This window comes from Mustela putorius, unplaced genomic scaffold, assembly GCF_011764305.1.
Source record: "Mustela putorius furo isolate JIRA1106 unplaced genomic scaffold, ASM1176430v1.1 tig00004033_pilon_pilon_pilon, whole genome shotgun sequence".
NCBI classification, from domain to species: Eukaryota; Metazoa; Chordata; class Mammalia; order Carnivora; family Mustelidae; genus Mustela; species Mustela putorius.
The window spans coordinates 2,558,034-2,584,865 of record NW_025422169.1 but is presented as its reverse complement, the minus strand read 5'-3'; the positions used below and the strand labels follow the sequence as shown (position 1 = coordinate 2,584,865).

General features: G+C 44.9%; 2 protein-coding genes across 2 annotated transcripts in view; one reads left to right on the top strand and one right to left on the bottom strand.

Moving 5' to 3' along the window:
• Positions 1 to 9,828, bottom strand: part of ITIH5 (inter-alpha-trypsin inhibitor heavy chain 5) — a 90,254-nt gene extending 80,426 nt beyond the window's left edge. The window contains exon 1 of the mRNA XM_045072336.1: positions 9,709 to 9,828. Coding sequence (XP_044928271.1) covers positions 9,709 to 9,813 — 105 coding nt within the window. The 5' untranslated portion in view covers positions 9,814 to 9,828. The remainder of the gene's footprint in view (positions 1 to 9,708) is intronic.
• A 15,716-nt stretch (positions 9,829 to 25,544) lies between these two features.
• ITIH2 (inter-alpha-trypsin inhibitor heavy chain 2) overlaps positions 25,545 to 26,832 on the top strand; it is a 38,875-nt gene continuing 37,587 nt past the window's right edge. The window contains exon 1 of the mRNA XM_004757954.3: positions 25,545 to 25,757. Within this exon, the coding sequence (XP_004758011.1) occupies positions 25,674 to 25,757 (84 nt within the window). The 5' untranslated portion in view covers positions 25,545 to 25,673. The remainder of the gene's footprint in view (positions 25,758 to 26,832) is intronic.

Genomic DNA, 26,832 nt, shown 5'->3' with positions numbered 1-26,832 from the left:
CACTTTCATTTTGACCTGTGTAGTCAAAAATAGGAAAGAAAATCACGGTTTCTTGGTTTATTCTATCAACTAGACGTGACATACCTAACAGAGGAAACTGATGACCAATGAAATCCTACTGTACCCATTCATTTCTCAGCTCTGCCACTGGTTATAGAAAATAGAGCATTTTTTAAAAAATCTTGCCATGGTTTCACCACCATTTAAATGAATATAGCAATACATGCCCCCTTCCATCAGAAGTCCTGCTAAGATAACTTTACAAACATAAGAGAGAAATCCAACTTGCTTCTCTTATTACAACCATATGCCAACATTATGTTAAGTGTTGTGTATGACGCATCTTATTTTTTCCTCAGGACAACCTCCAACACAGATAAAAATATGATTTCAAGAAGACGAAGTTAATTCTTCAGGTGTTGAAAATGGTGGAGCTGGGATTTAATAAATCCATGACTGTCTGAGCTTCAAAACATCCACATGGCTGCCCAAAGGAAATGAAAACATGAATTCAAAAAGATACAAGCACCCCTATGTTAACTGTCGTTTTATTAACAATAACCAAGATATAGAAGCAGCCCAAGTGTTCACTGAGACAAATAAAGATGTCCTACACACACACACACACACGCATGTGCGCGCGTACTGAAACATTACTCAGCCATTGAAAAGGATGAGCTCTTGCCACTGGCAATGACATGGACAGACCTAGAGGGTATTACGCTAAATGAAGTCAGACAGAAAAAGACAAATACCGTATGATTTCACTTACATATGGAAACTAAAAAAATAAAACATCAATAAATAAACCGACAAAGAAGCAGAATCGGATCCATAAATACAAGGAACTCACAGTTGCAGGAGGGGAGGAGTGTGGAGAGATGGGCAAAATGGGTGAAAGGGAGTGGGTAATACGAGTTTCTAGTTATGGAATGAATAGGTCACTGGGACTGAAGGTCAACATACAGTCGGTGGTACTGTAACAGCACTGCCTGGTAACACATGGTATCTATACTTCGGTGAGCACAACGTAACATACAGACTTGCTGGGTCACCATGTTGTCCAGCATAACATTGTGTGTCAACTATATTTAAATAAAAAATAAATAAATTCAAAACCCCAGCCAACTCGCTTATATTTCCTCACTAGGCTGCTATATTTTATTGAAAATTTAGTCTCTGCCATATTCTATTTTATATTTTCAAAGTCACTAAATTCAGCATAGAAAATGCCACTGACTATGTAATTAACCTGGTAATAGAGTTTTTTATTTTTATATTGCCATGGTTTTGCCACTTTTTCAAGAGGAATACCAATAATGCTTCCCTTATCTCAAGAGTCTTGTTAAGATAATTTTGTAATCACAACAGCAAAACATCATGTTTATACTATATTTGTATGATGCATGAATGATATATTTATTAGTGGCAGAAACCATAAGAGACCACCTGTACTAGCCTCATATAGTTGCTGTAAGAAATGACCCCAAACTTAGTGGCTTGAAAAAATACAAATGTACTCAGAGTTCTGAGGGCCTGAAGTCTAAAACGGGGTTGGCAGGGTGGTGATCTTTCTAGACGCTCTAGGGAAGAATAGTTTCCTTGCCTTTTCCAGCTTCTAGAAGTCATCTACTTTGTCTCATGGTCCCACTTCACTGAAACCTCTGCTTCCAGCATCATCTCTCTCTGAGCCTGCTCCTTCTGTCCATACCCTCCTTCCTTCTCTTATAGGAACTCTCATGATTATATTGTCCCCCGCCCACCGATAATCCAGGATGATTTCTTCATCTCAGGATCTTCAGATTTAGTCACACGTGCAAAATCCCTTCTGCACTGTAAGGTAACCCATTCACAGGATCTGGAGGTTAGGGCATGTAGATCTTTGGTATTCAACCTATGCCATCTTCTGAGCATTTACTTGGTATCCTGTCCTAAGCCTGCATGTTGTAATCCTGAGGAGACAAGAAAAAGAAGTATCTTCTACAAGAATTCTTTCTGGCGAATTCCCAAAGATCAAGAACAAAATGATAGGTCTTACCACATTGCAAAATGAGTGTTACTCTCAGTGAGTATCCCCAAACGTTTTGTGCCTCCTCACCCATCACCCACCTCAAGGGTGGATGAGGAAAGGCTGAGGTAAGGAATCCCTCTGGAGAATGTTGTTTGGTGGCCCTGGTATCTCCTCTCCCTGTGAGGCTGGCTGAAGCCATCATGAGGGGAGAGGGTAACCTAAGAAATGAACAGGATGTCCGAGTGTGCATTCAGCAGCTGGCTTGGGGTCACCTGGTTTTCACAGAAGAGGACTCCACGCGGATGCTCAACATGACCCCAAAGATGGAGGTAGAGAGAAAAGCCAGGGGCTACGGGAGGTACTCTCAGCAGCCACAGGGCAGATGGCAACTGCCAAGAGATTTGTGGCTAGAGATTTCCCCACTGAAGAAAGTGTCCTGAGAGGCTGTAGTCGTCAGAGTTCTCCAGAAAAACAGAGCTCACAGGATATGTACATACAGGAAATAGGTTTACTGTAAGGAATTGGCTCACACAACTCTGGAGGCTTGGTGAGTCCAAAATCCGCAGGGTGAGAATAAGTCGAATTGGAGTCCAAAGCCAGTCTACTGGAGAATTCCCTCTTCCTTGGGAGAGGTCAGTCTGTGTTCTAAGGCCCTCCACTGACTGAATGAGGCCCACTCACAATATTACCTACAGTAATAAGAGCAGTCAGCTTTATCCAAAGTGCACCTATTTAAACGTTAATCTCACCCAAAAAACATCCTCACAGAAACATCCAGAATAATGTTTGACCAAGTATCTGGGCACCAAGGCCCAGCTAAGCTGGCACATAAGGTTAACCATCACAGCACCTATGCTGGGTCATAACCCTGTCTTTCCTGGCTCTTACCTCTCATCTCCCTCCCTGTATATCCTAGAGGACAAGCCTTCTGAGAAGACAAGGACCAGTTTAGGGAAAGAGAGGACAGCCATCCACCCCCATGAAGGGCTTCAAGCCTAATGCAAGACCAAGCAATAACCCAGGGACTTTGGGAGCTCCCAGTACTTACTTAGGAATTCTGCATTCAACTTCTCCACCCTCACTAGAAGTGGTTGTTGTACCGTGTTGTAAATGTACGAAATACCACTAAATCATTCACTTTAAAATGCTTAATTTTATGTTATGTGAATTTCACCTGAATTTAAAACAAGTCACATTTATAAAATCAAAAACAAAGCCCAGATTTCTCATACTCCAATAGCATTAACATGGTGAATTGACATTTGGGGGAACTTGGAATTACAAATTTGCAACACGTATAAGTATGTTGGGGAGAAAATGTAAAGAAAATAAGGAAATAAAGGAAATGTGTCTTTTCTGTGAAAAGTGGTCATCATGTGCAGTCATGCTAATCTTTTACTTATGTTTTGAAACTTTCCATAAGAATTTTTTGTATCCATAATTGTATATTTTATCTTTTTATATTTATTAAGTTTTTATTTTAATTTTGGTATAGTTAGCATGCTGTGTTATTATTAGTTACAGGTATACAATATAGTGATTCAGCAACTCTTTACAGTACTCAGTGCTCATTATGAGTAAGAGTCCTCTTGATAAGTGTATGGTAAGTGCCCTCTTGATCCCCGTCACTTATTTCACCCATTCCCCCTCCACCTTCCCTCTGGTAATATCAGTTTGTTCTCAATAGTTGAGTCTGTTTCCTGAAATAGAGCTACCCTATGACCCAGCAATTGCACTACCAGATATTTACTCCAAAGATACAAATGTAGTGATCCAAAGGGGAACATGTATCCCAATATTTACAGCAGCAATGTCTACAACAGCCAAACTATGGAAAGAGCCCAGATGTCCATCAACGGATGAATGGATAAAGAAGATGTGGTATGGGGATGCCTGGGTGGCTCAGTTGGTTAAGCCTCTGCCTTCAGTTCAAGTCATGATCCCAGGGTCCTGAGATCGAGTGCCGCATCAGGCTCCTTGCTCAGTGGGGAGTCTGCTTCTCCCTCTGCCTGCTGCTCCCCCTGTTTGTGAGCCCTCTTGCTCTCTCTCTCTGACAAATAAATAAAAATATTTTAAAATATAATTTTAAAAGGTGTAATATATATATGTATACACACACACAATGGAATTACGCAGCCACCAAGAAATGAAATCTTGCCATTTGCAACAACATGGATGGAGCTGGAGATACTACACTAAGCAAAATTAGTCAATCAGAGAAAGACAATCATCATATGATCTCTCTGATATGTGGAATTTAAGAAACAGAACAGAGGATCATAGGGGATGAGAGGAAAAGATAAAACAAGACGAAACCAGAGAAGGAGATTAACCGTTCCTCTTAATCATAGGAAACAAACTGAGTGTTGCTGGAAGGGAGGGAGGTGGGGGATGGGGTAACTAGGTGATAGACATTAAGGAGAGCACGTGATGTAAAGAGCACTGGGTGTTGTAAAAGACTGATGAATCACTGACCTCTACCTCTGAAACCAATAATACATGATATGTTAATTAATTTAATTTAAAGTAACAAAATAAAAATTTTTAAAGATTTTATTTATTTTTTTGACAGACAGAGATCACAAGTAGGCAGAGAGGCAGGCAGAGAGAGAGGGGAAGCAGGCTCCCTGCTGAGCAGAGAGCCCGATGCGGGGCTTGATCCCAGGAACCTGAGATCATGACCTGAGCCAAAGGCGGAAGCTTTAACCCACTAAGCTACCCAGGCGCCCCAACAAAATAAATTTTTTTAAAAAGTCTGTGTCCGGGGCGCCTGGGTGGCTCAGTGGGTTAAGCCGCTGCCTTCGGCTCAGGTCATGATCTCAGGGTCCTGGGATCGAGTCCCGCATCGGGCTCTCTGCTCAGTGGGGAGCCTGCTTCCCTCTCTCTCTCTGCCTGCCTCTCCATCTACTTGTGATTTCTCTGTCAAATAAATAAATAAAATCTTTAAAAAAAAAAAAAAAAGTCTGTGTCCTAGTTTTTCTCTCTCTCTCTCTCCCTTTTTTTCCTTTGTTCTTGTTTTGTTAAACTCCACATATGACTGAAATAATATGGTATTTGTCTTTCTCTGACTGACTTACTTTGCTTAGTATAGTATCTCCAGCTCAATCCATGTTGTTGCAATGACAAGATTTCATTATTTTTATGACTGAATAATATTCCATCACACACACACACACACACACACACACACACGGCATTTCTTCTTTATCCATTCATCAGTCGATGGACACTTGGGCTGCTTCCATATTTGGCTAACGTAAATAATGCTGCAAAATAAACACAGGGGTGCATGTATCCTTTCAAATCAGTATTTTAACATTCCTTGAGTAAATACACAGTAGTGTGATTATTGGATCACAGGGTAGTTCTATTTTTAACTTTTTGAGGCTCCTCCATACTGTTTTCCACAGTGGCTGCACCAGTTTGCATTCCCATCAAGAGTCCACAAGGATTCCCTTTTCTCCACATTCTCACCAAAATCTGTTGTTTCTTGTGTTTTTTATTTTAGTCATTCTGACAGGTGAGAGATGGTATCTCATTGTATTTTGATTTGCATCTCCCTCATGATGAGTGATGTTGGCATCTTCTCAACTATCTATTGGCCACCTGGATGTCTTCTTTGGAGAAATGTCTGTTCATGTCTTCTGCCCATTTTTAAATTATTTTTTATGGTATTGAGCTGCATAAGTTCTTTATATACTTTGGATACTAACCCTTTATTAGATATGTCATTTGTAAATATCTTTTCCCTTCATTGGGTTGTCTTTTAATTGTGTTGTTTCTTTTGCTTTGCAGAAGCTTTTTTATTCTGATGTAGTCCCAATAGTTTATTTTTTGCTTTTGTTTCCCATGCCTCAGGAGAAGTATCTAGAAAGATGCTGCTATGGCCAATGTCAGAGAAATGATTGCCTGTGTTCTTTTCCAGGATTTTTACGATTTCAGGCCTCGCATTTATGTCTTTCATCCATTTTGTGTTTATTTTTGTGTATGGTGGTCCAGTTTCATTTTTTTTACATGTAGCTGTCCAGTTTTCCACAGTGATAATTTTTTAAAAAGAAAACCTTGATTCCACCAGACAGGATGTATTTGGCTGCATGTAACAGAATGCCAAAGAACAGTGGCCAACTTCATAATGATATTTATTTTTCCCTTCATATTTTTCCCAAACAAAAGTTTTTTTCCATTGATTCAACTCTCCCATCCAGTATCCACATTCCTTTTTTGACAGAGAGCGGGGAGAGGAAGAGCATTTGCAAGTGGGGGGAGGGGGGCAGAGAGAGAGGGAAAGAGAATCCCAAGCAGAATCCCCGCTGAGTGTGGAGCCTGGTGTGGGGCTTGATCTCACAACCCTGAGATCATGACCTGAGCCAAAAATCAAGATCGAGGTGCTTAAGCAACAGAGGCCCCCAGGCACCCCCCAGTACCCACATTCCTTTTATCTTCCTGCTTTGTGTTGACTTTTCATCCTCTTCCTTGTCACCTCAAGGTCTCAAGAAGACTGCTGCAACTGAAGGTCCTATAACATGCTTAAGACAGGAAAGAGAGAAGAGATAATCTCCAACTATGTCGGTCCTTTTTGTTGGGAAAGCAAACACTTTCTCAGAAGCCAGCCAATCAACGTCCCCCTTATGTCCAATGTGTTAGAACTGGATCACAAGGCCATTCCCAGCTGCAGAGGGGATGGGAAGTCCAATAGACAGTAAAGCAGCAGCCAATGGTCATAATACGTATTGACCAATCATGACTCATCACCTTCTTGGCCAGATCTTTTTGGCCAGGAAGGAGGAGAAATGACTGTTGAGTAAGGAACCAAGTAGGTCTACCCAGCGGCCTATTGCCTACTGAATAACCAGCAGGGCATCCACGGGGCGGCAGGATCATCTAGGTGCATCTCTCTTCCCGCGCATGCTTTACTATACTTCCCCTGCTTCGTTCACTGCAGCCTTCTCTAGATCCCATGGACATGTCCATGGGGCCCTGCTTTTGAGTCTTTGTTCAGGCTGATAGTTGCCTGAGAATGCTTACCCCACGTTCCCACCCACTGAACCCCTTGCCATTTGGGGAATCTCTACTTAAAAGCTACTTTACAGATTGTCACAGTCCCTCGCATCATTCTCTGTTTCTTCACGGGTTAGTTATTTGTGTGATCTTAGCTCATCTATGAAATTCCTAGATTCTGCAAGGCAGACACCGTGCCTTCCACCTTCTCACAGTCTTCTGACTCACCCACAGTGACCAGCACTGCATCTCATACATAATAAGTACCCAATACTGTTTTGCTCAGTTGAACCCTATGTTGAATTCCTCTGTAAACTGGAGAATCCACTTATAATAATTATAATGAGGACCAACCCTTGTAGGGCACTATATTCCAGGCAATATTTGAAATCCTTTACAAAGACTGACCTTCACCATAACTCTATGAGATAGATGTTAGTATTCCCATTTTACAGATAAGGAAACCAAGGCAAAGAGAGGTTAGGTAATCTTCCCAAGGTTATAGCTAATAAGTGATAGAAACTAAGAGTACAAATTTGGGCTGTCTGGTCCTAAAGTCTATGCTCTTAACCATTCTTCTATACTGCCATTAAAAGTTTAACAACATGACTGTATATAGAAAGTATTCAGTGAATACTGGTTGGTTGACTGGCTGATTAGTTTACTACTAAATAATTATCCACATCTTTTTTTTTTTTAGGCAAAATTTTTGAGTAATACTTGTGAGTCACTATTGTGTATTCATTATGCACATGTACTGTATCTCAGATCAACAGTTCTACTCTACAACTACTTAAATATGTTTCTGGAGAGGAACACTACATAATTGGCTCCAGTGGTATTAGGGCTATGCTTATTTAATGACACTACAATACAGCACCGTAATATATTATTCTAGAATGACATAGTATTCATATCCACTGGCTGCCTAGTCAATATTTATGTTCGAAGTTTGGTCTCTGACTTTGCACAAGGGCCTTTGGATCAGCTCAAAATAGGTGAGCACTTTACGCCATCTAGTGGGGACACATTTTGAAGGACATTTCCAGTGAGTTACTTAGCTATGAGAATTGTATACTGATAACATCCCAAAGCCACAGATACACTTAAAATCACAGTAAAAAGAGAAACCTCGAATAAAACTGGAATACTGGCTCCAATTAGCAGCAGCTGGAAAAGCATTCTCCCAGACTCTTCCAGATTGTCACCCCCCAATTTTCCCGATTCTGCATAGCAGCCACCTACAATCAACACTCCAAAGTTTCCTAGAAGGGACCATTCTCCCTATCCATTGACCCCAAAGATACATTGTCTTCACAGTATGAAGGAAGCACTCCACGGAAGTCACTATTGTGTCTGGTGCCTAGCGGAGAGGGGTGCAGGCTCTGGTGGGTCCCAGTAACCGTTCATCAGCTGGTCACCTTTGCTATCTAGGCAAATGTCATTTGAATGTGCTATTCCCTGTTTGACAGAGATTCAAGTCCTTCCCCCCAATCAAGATTTCTAAAAACTCTGGAGCTAATTCCTGCGGTAACATCTACTTTTATTCCCACTGAGCTCCTAACCTTTGGTAGCAGACATTACCCTACACGAAAACCTAGCTTCCTTCTACTTCCAGTCATAGTGAAAGATCACTGCCCCCTTGCAGTTAAGCATGGCCATGTATGTGCCTTGCTCTGGTCGGTGAATTATGAATAGCAATGACATGCGTCACCTCCAAGTAGAAACATACAAACAATGACCTCCGCCTCATTCCCTCCCCCCCCCCCATGGCTCTCTCAGCCTGAGCCTCTGAATGAGGGCGACAGAGGGCCGCCTACAATGGACGGATAGTAAATATGTCCAAAGCCTGATGTCTTAAGCCACTGAGATTTGGAGATTGTTTGTTACCTAAAAGTAGCCTGGTCGATACTAATATGCTTCCCAAAGTGATTCTCTTGCTCTTGCCCGCATGCCTTCCTTCTCTCTGCCCCCTCACCCTCCCCCTTTCTCTATGTACTAATCTGTTCATGGACTATCCCTCATAGCTTTTAAAAAATTCTCCAAAATACCACTTTCAAAACCTCCCATGAAGACAGGAAGCATTTTTAAATTAAGCATTACACATTCGTGAGCGGAAAGGTTCTTTGTCTACATTCTCGTCACGCTCCTTTCTCTCTTCTCATCCCGACTCCTGGTACGTACAAAGCGTGTGAGCAACTCCTTTGTCTTGTCTCCTTCCAAACCCTCATTCTCAACTCTGTCAGATCCAATATCCTGTTTCTTAGGATAAACACTTTAACACTCCCTTTATACCTTGAAATAAAATTCATATAATTAGCCTACCTACCCACATAATTTTTAAAGGAGAAAGTAATCTATAATAAAATCTCATTTTCAATAGGTACTCGCTCAGGTGTGACTCCATGAGATGTTAGGAAGGAGTCACATGCTTGCCCAGGGACAGAGCAGTGCGACTTGGACACCACAAATTCAGACTGATGAAGATAAGGGATGCAGACTCCCTAAGCGGCAATGCCATCAGTGACATTATTTTCCAAAAGGGTGAAACCTTCTTGGTTCCAAGTACAATTATACCTTAATTTACACAGTAGTTGCATTTCCACGGATTTGAGGTGTATTAAAACATTTCAAAAATATTATGGGAAGTAGAATTACGTTGTAGGACCAAATAATTTCAAACATAAGCGTTCACTTACCAAATATCTGGCAGGGCATTCAAATGTCCTGTGGTCCTCAAGACAATGCTTTCTTATTAGGTTCCATCCTGCGCGCGGTAGGACAGCCAGCCTTCCTGACTTCATCCAGGGAATTCTACTAGCAGCACCCTTCAATTACCGGGACATCCCAAAAATGTCCCCATATTCCTGAAATGACCCCTCGTGGAGGTTCACTTCATGGTGCTAAAACAATAACAAAAGGGATTTCATTTTTACCATAGGGTAAGATATTGCGTGCGCGTGTTTTTACTTGTTTTTACTTACACACACACACACACACACACACACACTCACACACACACAGGTAGTTCTGACTTTCTATTGTGAGGCCGTAAACATGATCACAGAGACTGATACGCTGCAAACCAATCTTCCTCCCTAATCAGGAGCAAAAATTTTGATTTTTCCTTGACCTTTCCATGTTTTTATCAAGACACTAAAAAGTCTATCTAGGAATTACGCTGTGCGGTTACACATGCCTACGAAATGTAACAATACTAGAGCTTGTATTTATTTAACACACCGTAAGGTCCAACATGGGAAATACTACGAATGACCGTGTTCCGTTTTTTTGGTAAAAACGCACCAGCAGTTTGGATGGCGCTGGCCTCCTCCTGCCCGCTGCACGACTTAGGAGGCGATGAGCATCTTCTCTGCACCTCGGGAATCGTCCGCCGGTTCTGAGTCTGGATCCTTCCGAAGCCTTCGTCTGTGCTCTCCCTGTCAGGCACGGCTCCAAGCGTGTTCGATCGCGTTTCCTGGCCGCATCGTTGTCTCTGAGACACTCTTTTCATTGCAACCGCTTCCCTCAGGGATGCCAATAAATTAACCTTCAAAGATTTTTTTGGCTGCCCCGCAGGGGTCCTGAGGAGCAGCAGAGGCAACAGTCCCCGGGCCCCTTCTTCCCTGACACCACCCGCGCTCACGTTCCAATTCCCTTCCTCGCAAGCACCCTGCCGGCCCACAGGCTCTTTCAGTCAGCCATTTTGTAAAACGTCACGTGGGCCGATCACGTGGAGCCGAAGAGGCGGCACAAGCACCCGCTCTGCTGTCTGTGCGCATAGCCACAGGAGCCAATCCGGAAAGAGCGCGGGCCGTGACGTCATTGGTTGTCCATCCTGACACCGAGGCGCCCATTGGCAGATGGAGGGGCTGGCCGTGAAGGCGTTGGCACAACTAGCCCCGGGGTTGTAGCGCGACGCACTTAAGTGGGAAGTGTGTTCGCTGAGGACCGGTGATATTTAACTAAACCACAGTAAATGAAATCCAGGCACGTGAGAACCATGCAAAGCTAGGGCTACCTGTGGTGTAATGTTGCTGTGTGTGTAATTGCATTTTCTGGAGAGAAAGGACACCACTCCCTTAGGGACAGAAGCGACAATCAGCTGTGATTTTCAGTTTCCTCTCTTGCTCTCTATCTGTACCAATGCAGGAATATTCAAGGAGCTGACTACGTAGACAGATGAATTGACAGTCTCCACCGGAAAGACCTCAAACTATAGTAAATTGCTTTATACAGATCATCGCTTATGGAAAAAGTTAAGGCCGTGCAAGTAAATACATGTCTTACAGGGGATTTTTGCTTTGGTTCGCTGTATCTTGAAGAGTGCCATAGAACCACACTGACCCCAAATATTTCTTTTTCGGGGTATCTGGGTGGCACAGTCACTTAAAGCCTCCGACTCTTGGTTTCAGCTCAGGTCTGATCTCCGGGTTGTGAGATGGAGCCCGTCTCAGGGCTCTGCACCCAGCATGAGTCTGCTTCAGTTTCTCTCTCCCTTTCCCTCGGCCCCACTTCCCCCTTGCTTGCTCTCTCTCAAATCAATCTTTGCAAAAAACAAAAGAAAAAACTCTTCTTTTTTGGTCTTTATTTTTATACTGCCTTATTTTCAAAACCTGCCTTGAATGCACTGTCCTCTAGGTGGGGCAAGAAGGAAGCTGCATGGGAGAAAGAGAGGTGTTTTGAGAGAAGTGAGAAATTAGAGGAAGCCTTTTTTTTTTTTTTTTTTTTTAAGCTTTCCATTGAATAATGGAAACTTGTAGTCCCGCTGGAGTACACCATTCTACAGTTTACCCTCCCAATGCAGGAATCCCTTCTGTTTCTTCCTAAAATCTGATCTTGCAGCCTCTGTTTCGACACAGTTGTGACAGACACATTAATAATACTAATAATAATGATAATTTTATAATTATTATTATTCTAGCAGTTACTATTTAATAAGAACTTCCTATATACCAGTTATTGTAAAGATCTCTTATATGTGCCATTCCAACTAATCTTCATAATAACCTCCCTTAGGCAGTCATTTGCTTGTTATTTGGAAGTCGCTAAACTTTCTTCCCTTATATCATCTCTTATCTCCCATTATTCCTCATAGTGGATCAAAGATGGCCCCAGATGCTTCACCACTCTTTTATTTATTTTTTAATTTTTTAAAAGATTTTCTTTATTTATTTGACACAGAGAGAGATCACAAGTAAGCAGAGAGGCAGGTAGACAGAGGCGGAAGCAGGCTCCCCAGTGAGCAGAGAGTCGGATGCAGGGCTCCATCCCAGGACCTTGAGATCATGACCTGAGCCAAAGGCAGAGGCCCAACCCACCGAGCCACCCAGGTGCCCCTCTTCACCACTCTTTTAATCAGAGACAGAATGTATTTGCCCTCCCTTTGAATCTGGAGAGACTGGAGAGTTGATTTACCCAGTGGAATGTAATGGAGTGTCACTGCGGAACTTCCAAGGATGGTCCCTCTGAGAGCCACAGCTTCATTTTGGCACACTTGGAATGCTCCTCTGGGAACCCAGCTGCTAGACAGGGAGAAGCCCAACTCATATGGCGAGGCCCCCTTGGGGGAGCTGAGACGATCTGGTCAACAGCATAGGCTGAGCCCCCAGCCAACACCAACACCAGCTGTGTAACCTAGCTGTACCGGATGTCATAACCCGGCTAAGCCTCCAGCGGACTGTGGGCACAGCCAACACCACACAGAGCAGAAGAACCACCATCTGAACTCAGTCAACCCACAGATTCTGGAAAAATATTAAACTGCTGTTTTAAAACATTCCATGGGGCACCTGGGTGGCTCAGCTGGTTAGGTGTCCATCTCTTGGTTTCCGCTCAGGTCATGATCTCAGGTCATGAAATCGAGCCCCACGTTGGGCTCTGTTCTCTGCTCGGAGTCAACTTGAGAATCTCTCTCTCCTCTCCCTTGACCGCTCCCCTCACTCATCCTCTCTCTCTCTCTAAGATTTAAATAATTCTTATTTATTTAAAAAATATTTATTAAAAAAATAAAACTTCATTTAAAAACAAATCTTAAGGGGCTCCTGGGTGGCTTAGTGGGTTAAGCCTCTGCCTTCGGCTTGGGTCATGATCTCAGAGTCCTGGGATCGAGCCCTGCATCGGGCTCTCTGCTCAGCAGGGAGCCTGCTTCCGCCTCTCTCTCTGCCTGCCTCTCTGCCTGCTTGAGATCTATGTCTGTCAAACAGATAAATAAAATCTGTAAATAAATAAATAAATCTTAAAGGGAAAAAAAAGGCTGGAACATTCCAGATGCTGTTCTCTGGAAATATGGTGATTGCACCCATCTCCACAAGACAGTCTGGCTCCGTTTACCACCAATGGAACCTCATCCTGGCCTAATGAATCCTGCCAAGTTGCACCTCAGAGGAATGTGCCGGCAGGCTCTTGGCATTAGTGGTGTTAGTTCTAGAATGGCCTGATTTTACCCAGCTGAACCTCCCCCGGCTCACAGCTTGCTCGTACAGTGTGGATCTTGCTCATCCTACCCAGCTTCTTCCAGCTTATGATTTCCTGGATTCTAACTTTTGTCCGTTCTGGCATGGAGTGTCCACAGAACGGTCACCTTATACTGGACCTCCTCTTTAGCCAAGAGGTCTCATACTTGGAAAGTTGTCATATCCACCCCATGTTCTCTTTGTTGAACAGTCTTTTTCTTGAGCTGTGTCTTTACATTGTGTCCTCATATGGTTGTTTGCAAATCCCGAACTCACCTGACTACCCTCCATGGTTTACCTCCATTTTATTAAAATCGTTCATGATACTTTGTTTAAAATTGGATGCAGAATTCCAGGTGTAGTGTACATTGGAGAATGTAGTCAGGAAATAAGGACTGCTTTTAGAATTCATTTTTTTTAAGATTTTATTTATTTGTTAGAGAGAGAGAGAGCGAGAGCGCGCACAAGCAGACAGAGTGGAAGGCAGAGGCAGAGGGAGAAGCAGGCTCCCTGACGAGCAAGGAGCCTGATGTGGGACTCGATCCCAGTATGCTGGGATCATGACCTGAGCCGAAGGCAGCTGCTTAACCAACTGAGCCACCCAGGCGTCCCTTAGAATTCATTTTTGCTTATAAAGATGCCTCTGAATTCTCAGTCTGTCTTCCAGAACATTAGGCATCCTTCCCAACTACCTGTTGTCTGCCATTTTGTTCAGCATTTTGTTTGAGTGTATTTTATTTTGAGCAGGTTCTGTGAATTTTAAGACCCTGTTTCTCACCAATAAATTCATTCCCTCAAGTCAACATCAATCTGTTCATCAAAGCTTTTGTGCTTGGATTTGTTCAAACAACTGGTTCTATAATTAACCAGTTGAAAAATCATTCTATTTTCATTTTCCACTTCACCCATGATAAACACATTAAAATCCATCTGTGCTTGTAACAAATCTGGGTCTCCAGTTTGGAAACACCATGGTAAAAAGAAGCAAATGCATTCAACTTGATATTAATCAAGCACTATATAATCACTGATCCTTTAGGCAATAAATGGCTCTTTGCCATTCACAAGCTCAAAAATCCAGGGGAAGAACTTGGCTATGACGTCTGGGCAGTGCTCATGGATTATGCGGGTTACTAGTTCCCGACTCTGCTGACAAATTAGTTTGCCTTTCAATGCCTGACCTTGGACTCAAGGCAACGTCAGCATGCACTTGAAGATGCTTTCATTTCTCATGCTTCCTGACCCTTCAGCATGTCTTTGCACTCAGCTTACCTTGGATTTCAAATGTCTCTCCTGCCTCCTGTGAACTCACACCCTAAGATCTCAGTGCCCAGGCTCTCCCCTGGCCTCTGTGGTCTGTTGACCCTCCAATTGCACACCAATTCCTTATTACCCAGTGAAACTTCCTCTGTATTCGTATCCCACATCTAGTGAGCCTTAGTTACCAAAGCCCTTCCACATAGACACTTTTTTTTTTCCCAAATAAAGTCAACTTCAAGCTCCCCATATGCTCATTTCTAGAATCTAAATTTTTTCCTTTTTGGAAGAAAACTGAAGCAACCTAATAGTACTAATTTACAACCTGTATTAACCTAGAACTTTTTTTAGTTGCCTGGGGTGTCATCAGTCTGGTCCTAAAAATGACTCATTTGAATAACTCCAGTGCGGTCTTCTTGTCCACATTTCTCTTGGGTTTATTATCCCCCTAGCCTTTGCTTATGCTTTGCTCTATGCTTTGCTCTATCCTTTGCTTATGCTTTGCTCCCTAGCCTTTGCTCTTTCTGGGTTGGTGGTCATGGAAAAACCAAGCTAAATAAACTACTCCGTCACATGACCACCTCTCTTCCTGGACAAAGACCTTCTGCTTTTCTTAATTTTTCTCACTTGTTCCAAATGTAGTTTGGAAAGTGAGTTTAGGCGTGTGTATCTCTCACGAGCCTCAACTTCTTCCCGCTTTCAGACTTCCCAGCACTGCTCTTACAAGGGAGTTCCCCTCTTGATTACAATTTCTTTACTCCACTTCTTATCCCGTGTCCTTTTCAACCTTCATCTCAGTAGAAGGAGAGAGAAGAATGGGAGTGGTGGGGAGGATGAAGGCGGACAGCCCTGGATGAAAGCTAATAAGGACAGCCCTTTTCCCCACCTATGTTCATTCTATTAAAATGCCCTTAAGACTAAGACTAATAATAATAATAATAATAACTGAGCACTTAATGTGTTCCAGGCACTGTTCTAAGTCCTTTCCACGTGCTCGTACGTGAGCGCTATTATCCCCCCTTTTCCGGATGAGGACAGCAAGTCCCACTGAGATTTGCCCAAAGTCACGAAGCCAGCTAGTGAGCAAGAGAGACTGGCTAGGGCTATGGTTGGTAGCGAGGCTCTGGAACCAGATGGCTAAACTCTGAGCCTGTTGCCACTATGAGCCTGGCCCCTTATCCCTGCCCAATACCCCTTCTCTATCCATTACCAGCTTGGACAACTCTGAGCCTCTCTCCTATCATCTCTTAAATTAAGGGATCAGGCTAGATGAGCTCCAACATCCCTGTGGTTCAGAGATCCGAAGACACCCCTCACCCGATTTACACCTGAAAGGCAGCCACAATAACTCATATGAAGGTACTTCCCGGCCTGGACATCAACACCAGCTCACAGTGTTATGGTGAAAGCAGCTTCCGGTGACATCCTTTCCCACCAGAACCATCCAGATGCCCTGGGAAGAATTCTGGAAGCTGCTATACTGGAATTGACTTATAACGGTGGCCCCTGGGCACCCCTCGGCGCCACTGTCTCTACTCGGGCAGTGGATTTGACTGGGAGCTTCCGAAGGAACACAAAAATTGAAATGACTCAGTAGCCAGGCCAGGTTCCCTGGCCCAAGAACAAGGACAGAATCAGGCTCACGATCTCTAAGTTCATATTTTTGGCTTATGGTACCTCTATCCAATTTGTAACATGTTCCTTCCAAAAACTCTTTACATTCTGGACCCACGTTACACTAAGCCACACCTTTACTGGGTGTGTTTGCAGGGGAGGGGGAAGATGTGACCAAATAACAGAATATCATCTAGAGAAATTAAAATAAATAATCCTTGAAGAACCTAAAACAGAACAACTTAACTTCATTATGAGAAAGAAGGCATCAGAGATCAAATATGTGTAAAAAGCAGACTTTTTCCATTTTATGCCTCGCCTGAACCAAAGAACAAGCAAGTAAGTGTCAAAGCTATTTGTATAGCTATTTTCAACTTTGGACTTGTAAAAATATACTCTTTCACGATGGTAACAGTCGAACTCAGTTTTACAAATGTGTACTAGCTTTTGCCACGCTGTTAGCTAAGCTACGATGACTTGCACTCAGAGTCACGAATCTCAAGTTTATCGATATTCCCTAGAATTCTCATTGAGTACTACGTGAGTTATTATGTGATTTCAACATCACAGTATAGGGACATTTTCTTCTTTATACTTCCTGTTGGTTTTCACAAATAAGTGAATATTCTTGTGGCATCTCGAGCAGTGATTTCCACCCTACAAATCGGGAAAATTTAAGGAACGGTAGATATGTTCAATTCACCAACCACACTGGCCAGGCCCGAGCCTGGCTGGGAAAGCCCCAGGTTCAGGACCCAGTGACCTGAATACACATTTCCCTGACAGGGAGCCATGGGGCCTCTGAACCTCAAGAGAGATCAAACATGGTGTTTTTTTCCCCAAGACCTTGGGATTAGGACAGAGGCCATCAGCATGAAGAGAGAAGAGTGACCCAGGTTGCCCTTAGTGTGGTTTGTGTCGAGGTCATTCTGAATATCTGATTACAACCAGGAGATAAAATGATCAGTGGAAGGGGCCATAATGTTGGAAATCATAATTATATCTGAAAAACCTGCCATAGGCTCTCGGTTGCTCAGAGGCGATATCTCAGCAGAGAAGGCAAAGCTGGGAAGGCCTTCTCCCATGAGGACTGGGCTGAGGCACCCACAGAGCTGAGCCAGCCTGTCCTACACAAGGAAGGGGAGGGTTTGTTTTCTCTCCTCTGTTATTCCAGGAAGTACATTTGCCCAGAAGATACACCGCTGTGCCATTCCCAAGGCCGAGGGAAAAGCTAGGCAGGAAAGTAAAGACAACTCTCCGTTCTGGGCCCTGTGCTTACCTTCACATGCCCAGCAGGGTTTCTTTCGCCGTCTAGAAGGATGACAGAGATGATACAGGCCACTCGCTTTGTGCCAAATTTAACCCCCTCCTCTGCTCTTCGTCACAGCCCCCCCCACCGTCCCGTAGATGTCATAGCCCCATCCTCCAGACAAGGAAACGGATTGACAGAGATACAATAACCTGCAAGAGTCACAAACCTAGTAAGTGGCAGGCTCTCGGGAGTCAGTCACGGCAAGATTGTGAAAGCATTTTGAAAAGTACAAGGCACGAGAGGGAACCGTTATTACTTTTATCACCTTCCAATGGCGGTTCAAGCCAGTGCCCTTCTTAGGCACCGGCCACGTTCAAAGGCACTGGGGTGCCTGCTGTTTGCAGCGCTGGCGCAATGAATGGAGGGGGAATGGAGGAGGGGCTGGGGTCTGCACTTGGGAAAGCTTCGATAGGCCCATGACATGCCTCATTGTCGAAGCCCCCAAATGACACGAGGGACGAATGTCAGCTGGGAAACCCGCAGAACGCTGGAGACCGAAGTAGCCACTAAGCGGGCTTCGGGAGATGGTTGTGATGGGGATGGGTAGACACTGAAAGCGGGGTGGGGGGGCCCTCTCTGGGGAAGGGGAACCGTGTGAGGGAAAGCACACAGTACAAATGTTTGGGGATGAGCACGGAGTCTGGGGCTGCAGGGGACAGAGCGTTTCCAGGACTTCAGAAGATCGGCCTGAGAAGGCATGAGGGCCAAGAGCCTTGAACATGAGAATCAGTCGGCTGGATCGTCTGTAGGAAGAGAGTAGGGATTTCCGAGCCGAGCTGGCAGCTTCAGAGCTGCTCTCAGACACCGCAACAGCGAGAGGGTGAGCTGAGGTGTTCAGTTCGCAAAAAGCAGCCGCATCCTCTAGAAAACACTGCTGACGTTCCAGAAACGGTAATAGTAACGACGGGGGGCTGGAGAGAAGGTGCCCTTGGCCCCAGTGGGCTTGTTCCCAGAAATGCTCACCACGGGGACTGCCGGCTGAGCCCAGGCGTTGGAGAAGGTAAATTCACTACCGAAATCATGCAGAGCACGCTAGCAAAAACGCGACAACACAGACAAACCGGCCCAGGTCACCTTCATTCCCTGCAAAGGCCACTCTAACCTCTAACTCACAGAAACACCTGTTCAGCTTAGAACTCTCTTTTCTTTAAACAAAATTAGGCGGCGTACCAAACAAGTGATTTTATTTATTTTCCCACATTGTCCCTTATCAGTTGCTTAAAATACTGTTAACTGACTTGAAGCTGATATATCGCTTTGTAAAAATTACTTTTCAAGTCGTTATTTATAAAATATTTCACAGAAAAGTTAAAACATAGATGTTTAGTGGAAGCAACCGAAATGTCCATAGGAAGGTGAACAGATAAAGAGAAAGTAAATGCATACAAGAGACTTGAATTCAGCCTTTAAAAAAGAAAGAAGTCCTGTCACAGTCACACGCTCCAGTATGGATGAACTTGGAGGACATCACGCTCCCTGAGAAAAGCCAGTCAGAAAGGACACATACGACGTGTGCCACTTAGATGAGGTGTCTAGAATAGTCAGATTTTTAAAAAATATTTTATTTCTTTATTTGACAGACAGAGATCCCAAGTAGGCAGAGAGGCAGACAGAGAGAGGAGAAAGCAGGCTCCCTGCGGAGCAGAGAGCCCGATGTGGGGCTCGATCCCAGGACGCTGAGGTCATGACCTGAGCTGAAGGCAGAGGCTTTAACCCACTGAGCCACCCTGGTGCCCCTAGAATACTCATACTTTTAGAAGCAGGAGGGGGGATGTTGGGGGGGGGGAGTCATTGTACAGTTTTAGTTTTCCAAGATGGCAAGGTTCTAGAGTGCTGTTGCACCATAAGCTGCTTTCAGTTAATGGTACTTAAAAATAGTCAAGGGAGGGGCGTCTGGGGGGCTCAGTCCGTTAACTGTCTGCCTTCGACTCCAGTTATGATCCCAGCTCCTGGGATCGAGTCCCGCATCCGGCTCCCTGCTTCTCCCTCTCCCTGCCGCTCCCCGCTCTTTGTGCTCTATTTCTCTCTCTCTCTCTCTGTCAAATAAATAAATAACATCTTTTTAAAAAAATGGTTAAGGGGTCATTTATGCTCTGTGTTTTTATCACAATTTAAAAATATGCATACATAAGCATATATATATATATACATGAAACAATAAACATTTCCAAATATTTTTCACCTGTGTTTCAAGTTCTTTTTTCCAAGAAATAAAGCCGGCTACTACCGACGTCTCCTCATTCCCTTTCTCCCTCCCGCTGCTGGGAAACCATCCCTGAAAATACATACCTATTATTCTTTTTTTTTTTTTTAATTTTTTATTTTTTATAAACATATATTTTTATCCCCAGGGGTACAGGTCTGTGAATCACCAGGTTTACACACTTCACAGCACTCACCAAATCACATACCCTCCCCAATGTCCAAATTATTCTAATGCACATTTTCCTAGTTTTCCTGCATGGGTTTACATTCCTAAACAATGCAATACTATTGTTTTGTGTGTTTAAAACTTATTCTTTGAATTTCTGTGGTCCCTCTCCCTCCAAGGCTCTTCAAAAAGTCAGTGACAGGATGCTAGGAAGGATGGCCGAGGAAGCCCCCTTCTCAGAGCTAGCCCTTCCGGCAGATATGGCAGCCACCAAGGGTGGCTTAGTGACTCCCCCGTGATGTTCCTTAAGGGGCTTCCCAGCCCCCACTTAACCCAGATGTGCACGTGTCACCTGCATCTGTCCTTCCTGGGCATTTGAATGAACGTCCCGCAGATATCCATGTTCAAGCCAGGGGATTAACTCCGTGGGTTCCCACGGAAAGAACCAGAATTATGAGCACAGGGAAACAGACTCCAAAGCCCGATGCTCTTAACCACTACCCTAAAGAAGAAACAATAAATTGTCCATAAACCCTCCACCCAGACATGACTTTTTGGTCGCCAAGATTTCTTGGCTGTTTGCGAACTTACACATTTTTTTTGTAGCTGTAAATATAAGCCCTCACTAATCTGCATGCTGTTAAACGTTAATTAGCAATAATAGCACATACTTTTTTTGAGAGAGAGAGAGAGAGAGAGAGAAGCAGAAGAAGAGAGAGAATCTTAAGCAGGCTCCACACCCAGCACAGAGTGTGACATGGGTCTCCATCCCATGACCCTGACATCACACCTGGAACTGAGATGAAGAGCCAGATGCTAAACTGACTGAGCCCCCCAGGCGCCCCCCGCATCTACACTCTTAGGTATCAAAAGCTCGTACTTGCCCAGCGACGTAAATCTACAGCGTGGCATGGGAGCATCTTGCGATCGGACCCCACTGCTGCTGCCTTCGGGGAGACCCTCGCGCCCGTCCACAGCGCGAGCACGGCCGGCCTCCCTGGGGAGCTCCCTGGGCCCCGTCTTCCATTTCCATCATCCCGGCTGCACCCACAGTGATCTTTATAAAATGTGGATTTCATCACGACTCGGTTCTTCTCTAAATCCTCCCCCGGACCCCACCGCCCGCAGCGCCCAGTTCAAGAGCGCCTCGACGCAGTGTATCAGGCTGTCCTGCCCGTGCCCTCGTGTCCATCCCCCGCCAGACGGAGGTGGCCCCGCGCCCCGAATGCCGCAGTTCCTCTGCACACCCGAGGCTCACCTCCGCAAGGGGCACGGTGCTGCCGTCAGCCCGGACAGACCCCGGCCTCCCTTCTCGCCCGGATGGAAGCACCGTGTCTCCGCTCCGCGCCGTGGGCATCCGCGTCTCCAACGCGGTCGGCCGCACCTGCCTCCGCGCGCCTTCGCGCCGCGTCGTTTCGGTGTCCCGGACGCAGCCCGACGGCGAGTCCCCGCCGGGGCCGACGGAACACGATCGAATTCCTGTCCAAGGAGCCGCTCTCTTCGCCATCCCCCATCATCCGCCAATTTCCTTCTCGTCGCTACTTCAGGGGCATGAAGGTTTCCGTTCGATTTTTTCCCCCCTTTGTATTATTTCCCGGGAATTGAGTCCCGGAGCAGAGGCAGGGAGGCGACGACTTCGGGGTCTGCGGTCCCCACTTCCCCCCGGTGCTCCCCGGGGAGACGCGGCAGCGCACGGTTTCCCCGCGGCCTCCGCACCGCGTGTGCGACCGTCACCGCGTCTGGGCGGAACCCTCTGGTCCCCCTCTGGTCCCCCTCTCGTCCGGAGGTCCAGGTTGCGCGGGGGCTTCCCCATGGTCCCCACCGCGGTCTGGAAGAGGACGGTCTTCCGACCACGTGGCACGGTCGGGCCGCCCCTCGCTGCGCCGCGACGCACGCGTCCCCCTCCGTGTCCTCCCCGAGGCACGTTGTCATCCTCGTCCTCGCCAGCCGGGAAGGTCAGGGCCGGGCTCTGTGGTATTCGGAGACAGACAACAGAGAGGCCACGTTTAGGGAACCTTTCTTACTAGATTGTTACAATCGCTCTATTTTTTATTAATTATCTTTATTTACATATAATGCATTGTTTGCCCCAGGGGTACAGGTGTAATCGCTCTATTCTGTTATTAGCTGTGGTTCGTCTCCTGCCGGGCCTAATTTACACATTAAACTTTATGGTAGGTTCGCGTAGGTAGGACCCAACAGTGGGTGGAGGGCTCAGGACGGTCCGCGGTTTCAGGCATCCGCTGGGGGTCCTGGAACTCGTCCCCGCCCAGCGGGGATGATCACGGCACGTGTTTGATAGAAAATTAAAGCCGTGTTCATGCCGTGTGAGCATCTTTAACCTGCCTACTCGAATTCTGCATGTCCTTGTGCATCATCTCTCTGCTGGTCTGCGTGCCCCCGTGTGGGCAGGAGCCAGAACATGCTCCCCCCCCACCACCACCACCTTTTTTTCTTTAAGATTTATTTATTTATTTGAGAGAAAGAGAGCCCTTGTGTGCTCACAAGCCAAGGGGAAGGGAAGACAGAGGGAGAGAAACAGACCGCACTGAGCATGGAACCTGCCTCGGGACTTGATCCCATGACACCCCTCAACTCCCCCAGCACCCCTGCCTCCAGATCAGGAGCCCAGCCGGAATCAGAGTCTGAGGCTCAACCGACTGAGCCACCCAGGCACCTTCAGGCCATCATCTTGGCCAGTGACAGGGGAGGCCGGCCTCAGGTCTCTGGGTCCCATCATGCCTCCAGCCACTGAGTCAGTTACTTGACTTCTCTGAGCCTCCCTGCTTTCCTCTGTAAAGGAGGAGTAAAGAGGCTGCAGCTTCACCAGTCCTAGTAAATCTTTTTTTGTTTTTAAGATTTTATTTATTTATTCATGAGAGACAAAGGGAAAGAGGGAGGCAGAGGGAGAAGTAGGCTCCCAGAGTAGCAGAGAGCAGGCCGTGGGACTCAATCCCAGGATCTGAGCTGGAGGCAGATGCTTAACCGAGTTAGCCTGACTCAGTTATCTTAACTAGTTTTGCTAATCATGTATATTTTCCTCATTCCATTGTTTTCTTTTCGAAGTGCCTAAAAGAAGAGCCAGCACATAGCAGCCTACCCAGTTTTCATTGCTCTTGTGACATGAAATTCTACAAACCATTTAAATTTTTTGTGTATCACAGGAGGTATGGATTAAGTTAATTCCTTTTCATACCGTTATCGAATTGTTCCAGGAGCATGTATTAAGGACTGAATTCATTCCCTATTGTTTTGTTGTTATAGGTTTCTATATAGCATATTCTATATGGCATGCATTTCTGGACTCACTATTTTATTCCACTGATTAGTATCAGTATTTTATTTTTTCATTATTAAATTTTTTATTTTCTTATTAACATTTAACGTATTATTAGCCCCATGGGTACAGGTCTGTGAATCGCCAGGATAGTATCAATATTTTAAAGCACCAAACCATATTTTTTGTTTTTATGTTTTTTAATTTTTCTAAACCATATCTTTTTTTAAAAAACCTGTGCTTTTTAATGTATTTTAAAACCTACAACTGGGCCTAATTCTTACTGTTTAAAAACCATGTTTCTTGGGCTTTTGTCTTCTCGTCCTATAGAGTTTTCCAAGTTCCATAAACTCTTCTATGGGACACTAACATCAATATTTTATAAAGTTATATATATCAACTGGGGTGCCTGGGTGGCTCAGTCTGTTAAGCATCTGGCTTTGGCTCAGGTCACCATCCCAGGGTCCCAGGATCAAGCCCCACATCAGGTTCCCTGTTCAGTGAAGAGTCTGCTTCTCCTTCTACCTCTGCCCTTCCTCCTGCTCCTGCTCTCTCTCTCTTTCTCTCTGTCTCTCAAATAAATAAAATCTTTTATAAAAAGTATATATATTGGGGCGCCTGGGTTAAGTGGGTTAAGTGGGTTAAGCCTCTGCTTTTGGCTCAGGTCATGATCTCAGAGTCCTGGGATCCAGCCCCACAACAGGCTCTCTGCTCAGCAGGGAGCCTGCTTCCTCCTCTCTGTCTCTCTGCCTGCCTCTCTGCCTACTTGTGATCTGTCTGTCAAATAAATAAATAAAATCATTTTTAAAAGATTTTAAAAATTAGGGGCACCTGGGTGGCTCAGTGGGTTAGGCGTCTGCCTTCGGCTCGGGTCATGATCTCAGGGTCCTGGGATCGAGTCCCGCATCGGGCTCTCTGCTCAGTGGGAAGCCTGCTTCCCTCTCTCTCTCTCTCTGCCTGCCTCTCCATCTACTTGTGATTTCTCTCTGTCAAATAAATAAATAAAATCTTTAAAAAAAAGATTTTAAAAATTAAAAAGATTTAAAAGATTTTAAAAAATAAATTTAAAAGTATATATAAATTTAGCTGATGATTTAATTATTAGCCCCTTTAACTATCAGCATTAACAATTAGTATTTTAAGAATACAGTTCTCCATTTATGCATAGCTTCCTTCTTTTTACCAGAGTTTAAGATGCTTCTTATTATAAATTTCTGCCCTGACTTAAATTCCTGTGTGTTTTTGATACAACCAGTAAAAAAGGACTTCTTCTTCCTATTTCTGGTGCAACCACTAACTAATAAAGAGAGTTGTCACTTTTTGTTTGGATTTTGTGGGTTCACTTTGTACCCTGCTGTTCGGCTAAACAATTTTGCTACTTCCAGGAATTTTTTTTTTTATATGAAATTCTCCAATTTTCTAGATGAGGAATGGCACCCTCAACAAAAACGGATCGCTTGGTTTCTCTTTTTAAGAGAAGTGACCTTTCGGCTCAGTGTTTCTTAATTTTTTCCAGCGTGACTCTCGGTTTCAGACACACGCTCTTCAGCAGGTCTTCGTGTCCTGCCCAGCTGCCTGCCCAGTTCTCTAGGGCAGTAGCTGCTTAGTTATCAAAGAGGAGGGGAGGGATGCCTGGGTGGCTCAGTTGGTTAAGCAGCTGCCTTCAGCTCAGGTCATGATCCCAGCGTCCTGGGATCGAGTCCCACATCGGGCTCCTTGCTCCGCAGGGAGCCTGCTTCTCCCTCTGACTCTGCCTTCCACTCTGTCTGCCTATGCTCGCTCTCGCTCACTTGCTCTCTGACAAATAAATAAATAAAATCTTAAAAAAAAAAAATGAAAAAAAGAAAAAAAAAATGAAAAAAAAAAAAAAAAAAAAAGAGGAGGGGAAACGCCAGCTTTGCTCAGAACACCAAAGAGTTTCTTTTTCCCCTTTCGCTAAACCTCTCCTGCTTTCATCGAAACAGAAGGATTTCGGTTTCCAGAAACTTTGCCCATTGGCCCTTGTCTCTCTGACTCTGTTTCCCTGTCTAGTTTCCCACTTGGGTCCGATCTTCGGGTCGCTCTGACTCTGAGAGGAGCAGAAATCAGCAAAAACCAAAGGAAGCACATCCATCTGACCCTGACTTGTTCTCACAGCCCAGGGCCTACCTCTGGCTTGGCTGTTTGGATAACCTCCGGGTGGCGGATCCACCCCCACAGCTCAAGTTTGAACTCCAGAACAAATATTTGTCCTGTTTTTGAACAAAGTCTGAGGGCTTTCTTCTTTTTTTCTTCTTTTAAAACACGAACCCTTCTGCTGTTCCTTAAAACCGGGTTCAGCGAGGAGCGGAGTTCTGCCGGGCCCCTGCACGGGAAGCTTGGCAAAGCCACTGGGCAAAATGAATCGACTCATGTGCTTTCTCTTCTGCGTCTTTGTTTCTGGAACACAGGGCTTCGAGATCCCCACCAGTGGACTTCCAGAAGTAAGTACTCCCGGAAAACTTGCTGTGGGCCTCTACACAGGCTCAGCGGATAGCCTGTGGCTATTGCTGTTCGAGGACCTTGTACTGTGGGGAAAGGAAATTTATGGTAAAATTCACTCAAGCAGGAGTGTTCATTGTTCTAATTACTGCAACATGTATTTACCGTTTAAAGCATTAATGGGTTTTGCATGAGAATTCAGTCAGATTCTATGGACTGGCCCGCAGTGCGACATTTCTGGAACACAGCTGCCTACTCCTTACCTAAACAATGGGGATAATTGATCAAACCCAAGGGGGGGGGTTAGGGGAATTAAATTAAAGTATGTAAACTTCCCAGCACAATGCAAGCACTAGAAAGCACTTAATAATTATTAGCTGTGACAAGGATGACACATTGTTATCACTCTTGCGCGATGAGTCTAAGAAAAGTCGTTATCAAAGAACCATTGTCTTTCCTACCTACGTGAGCAGTAAGTCCTGTCATCAGGACACTTTCAAGATTGCTGTTAAGGAGGAGAGATGGCCAGTGGGCTGCCACAGTGCAGGGATTCTTTCCAGGGAGCCCAAGGTTTACACTTAGGGCCCGCGGCCATCCCCCACATAAGGAAAGTCTTGGACGGACTTCTTTTGGAAGTCATGCCAAAGCTATTTCGATGCCAGAAAAAGAACGTGTGTTATGGGAACATCCTAGGAAGTGCAGAGACTTTGTAATCTTTGCAGAGTGGCTTACCCACTGAAATGCCAAAGAACAGGATGGCATATTTGCAGGAAAGGAAAAAACAAAATCACTCGGTCTGCTTAGACATGATCTTATTTTCCAACACCTTAAGAATCGCCAGAGTGTGTTGGAAATCTCACCGGCGGAATGGGGGATTGAAGCCAAGACACCCAAACGTGTTTGTGCTTTTTCAGTCACTTCTTACTGGTATTCCTTTCCCAGCAGCATTTTTTCTACAACACTTTTAACTGGAGGAGTCCTATGGGTACATTTATCTTGGTCTTGCTGATGCCGAGGTCTATCCAGTAGACCAGTCTACCAGACACCCTACTGATCCCTGGGTTACTGTGACCCCGG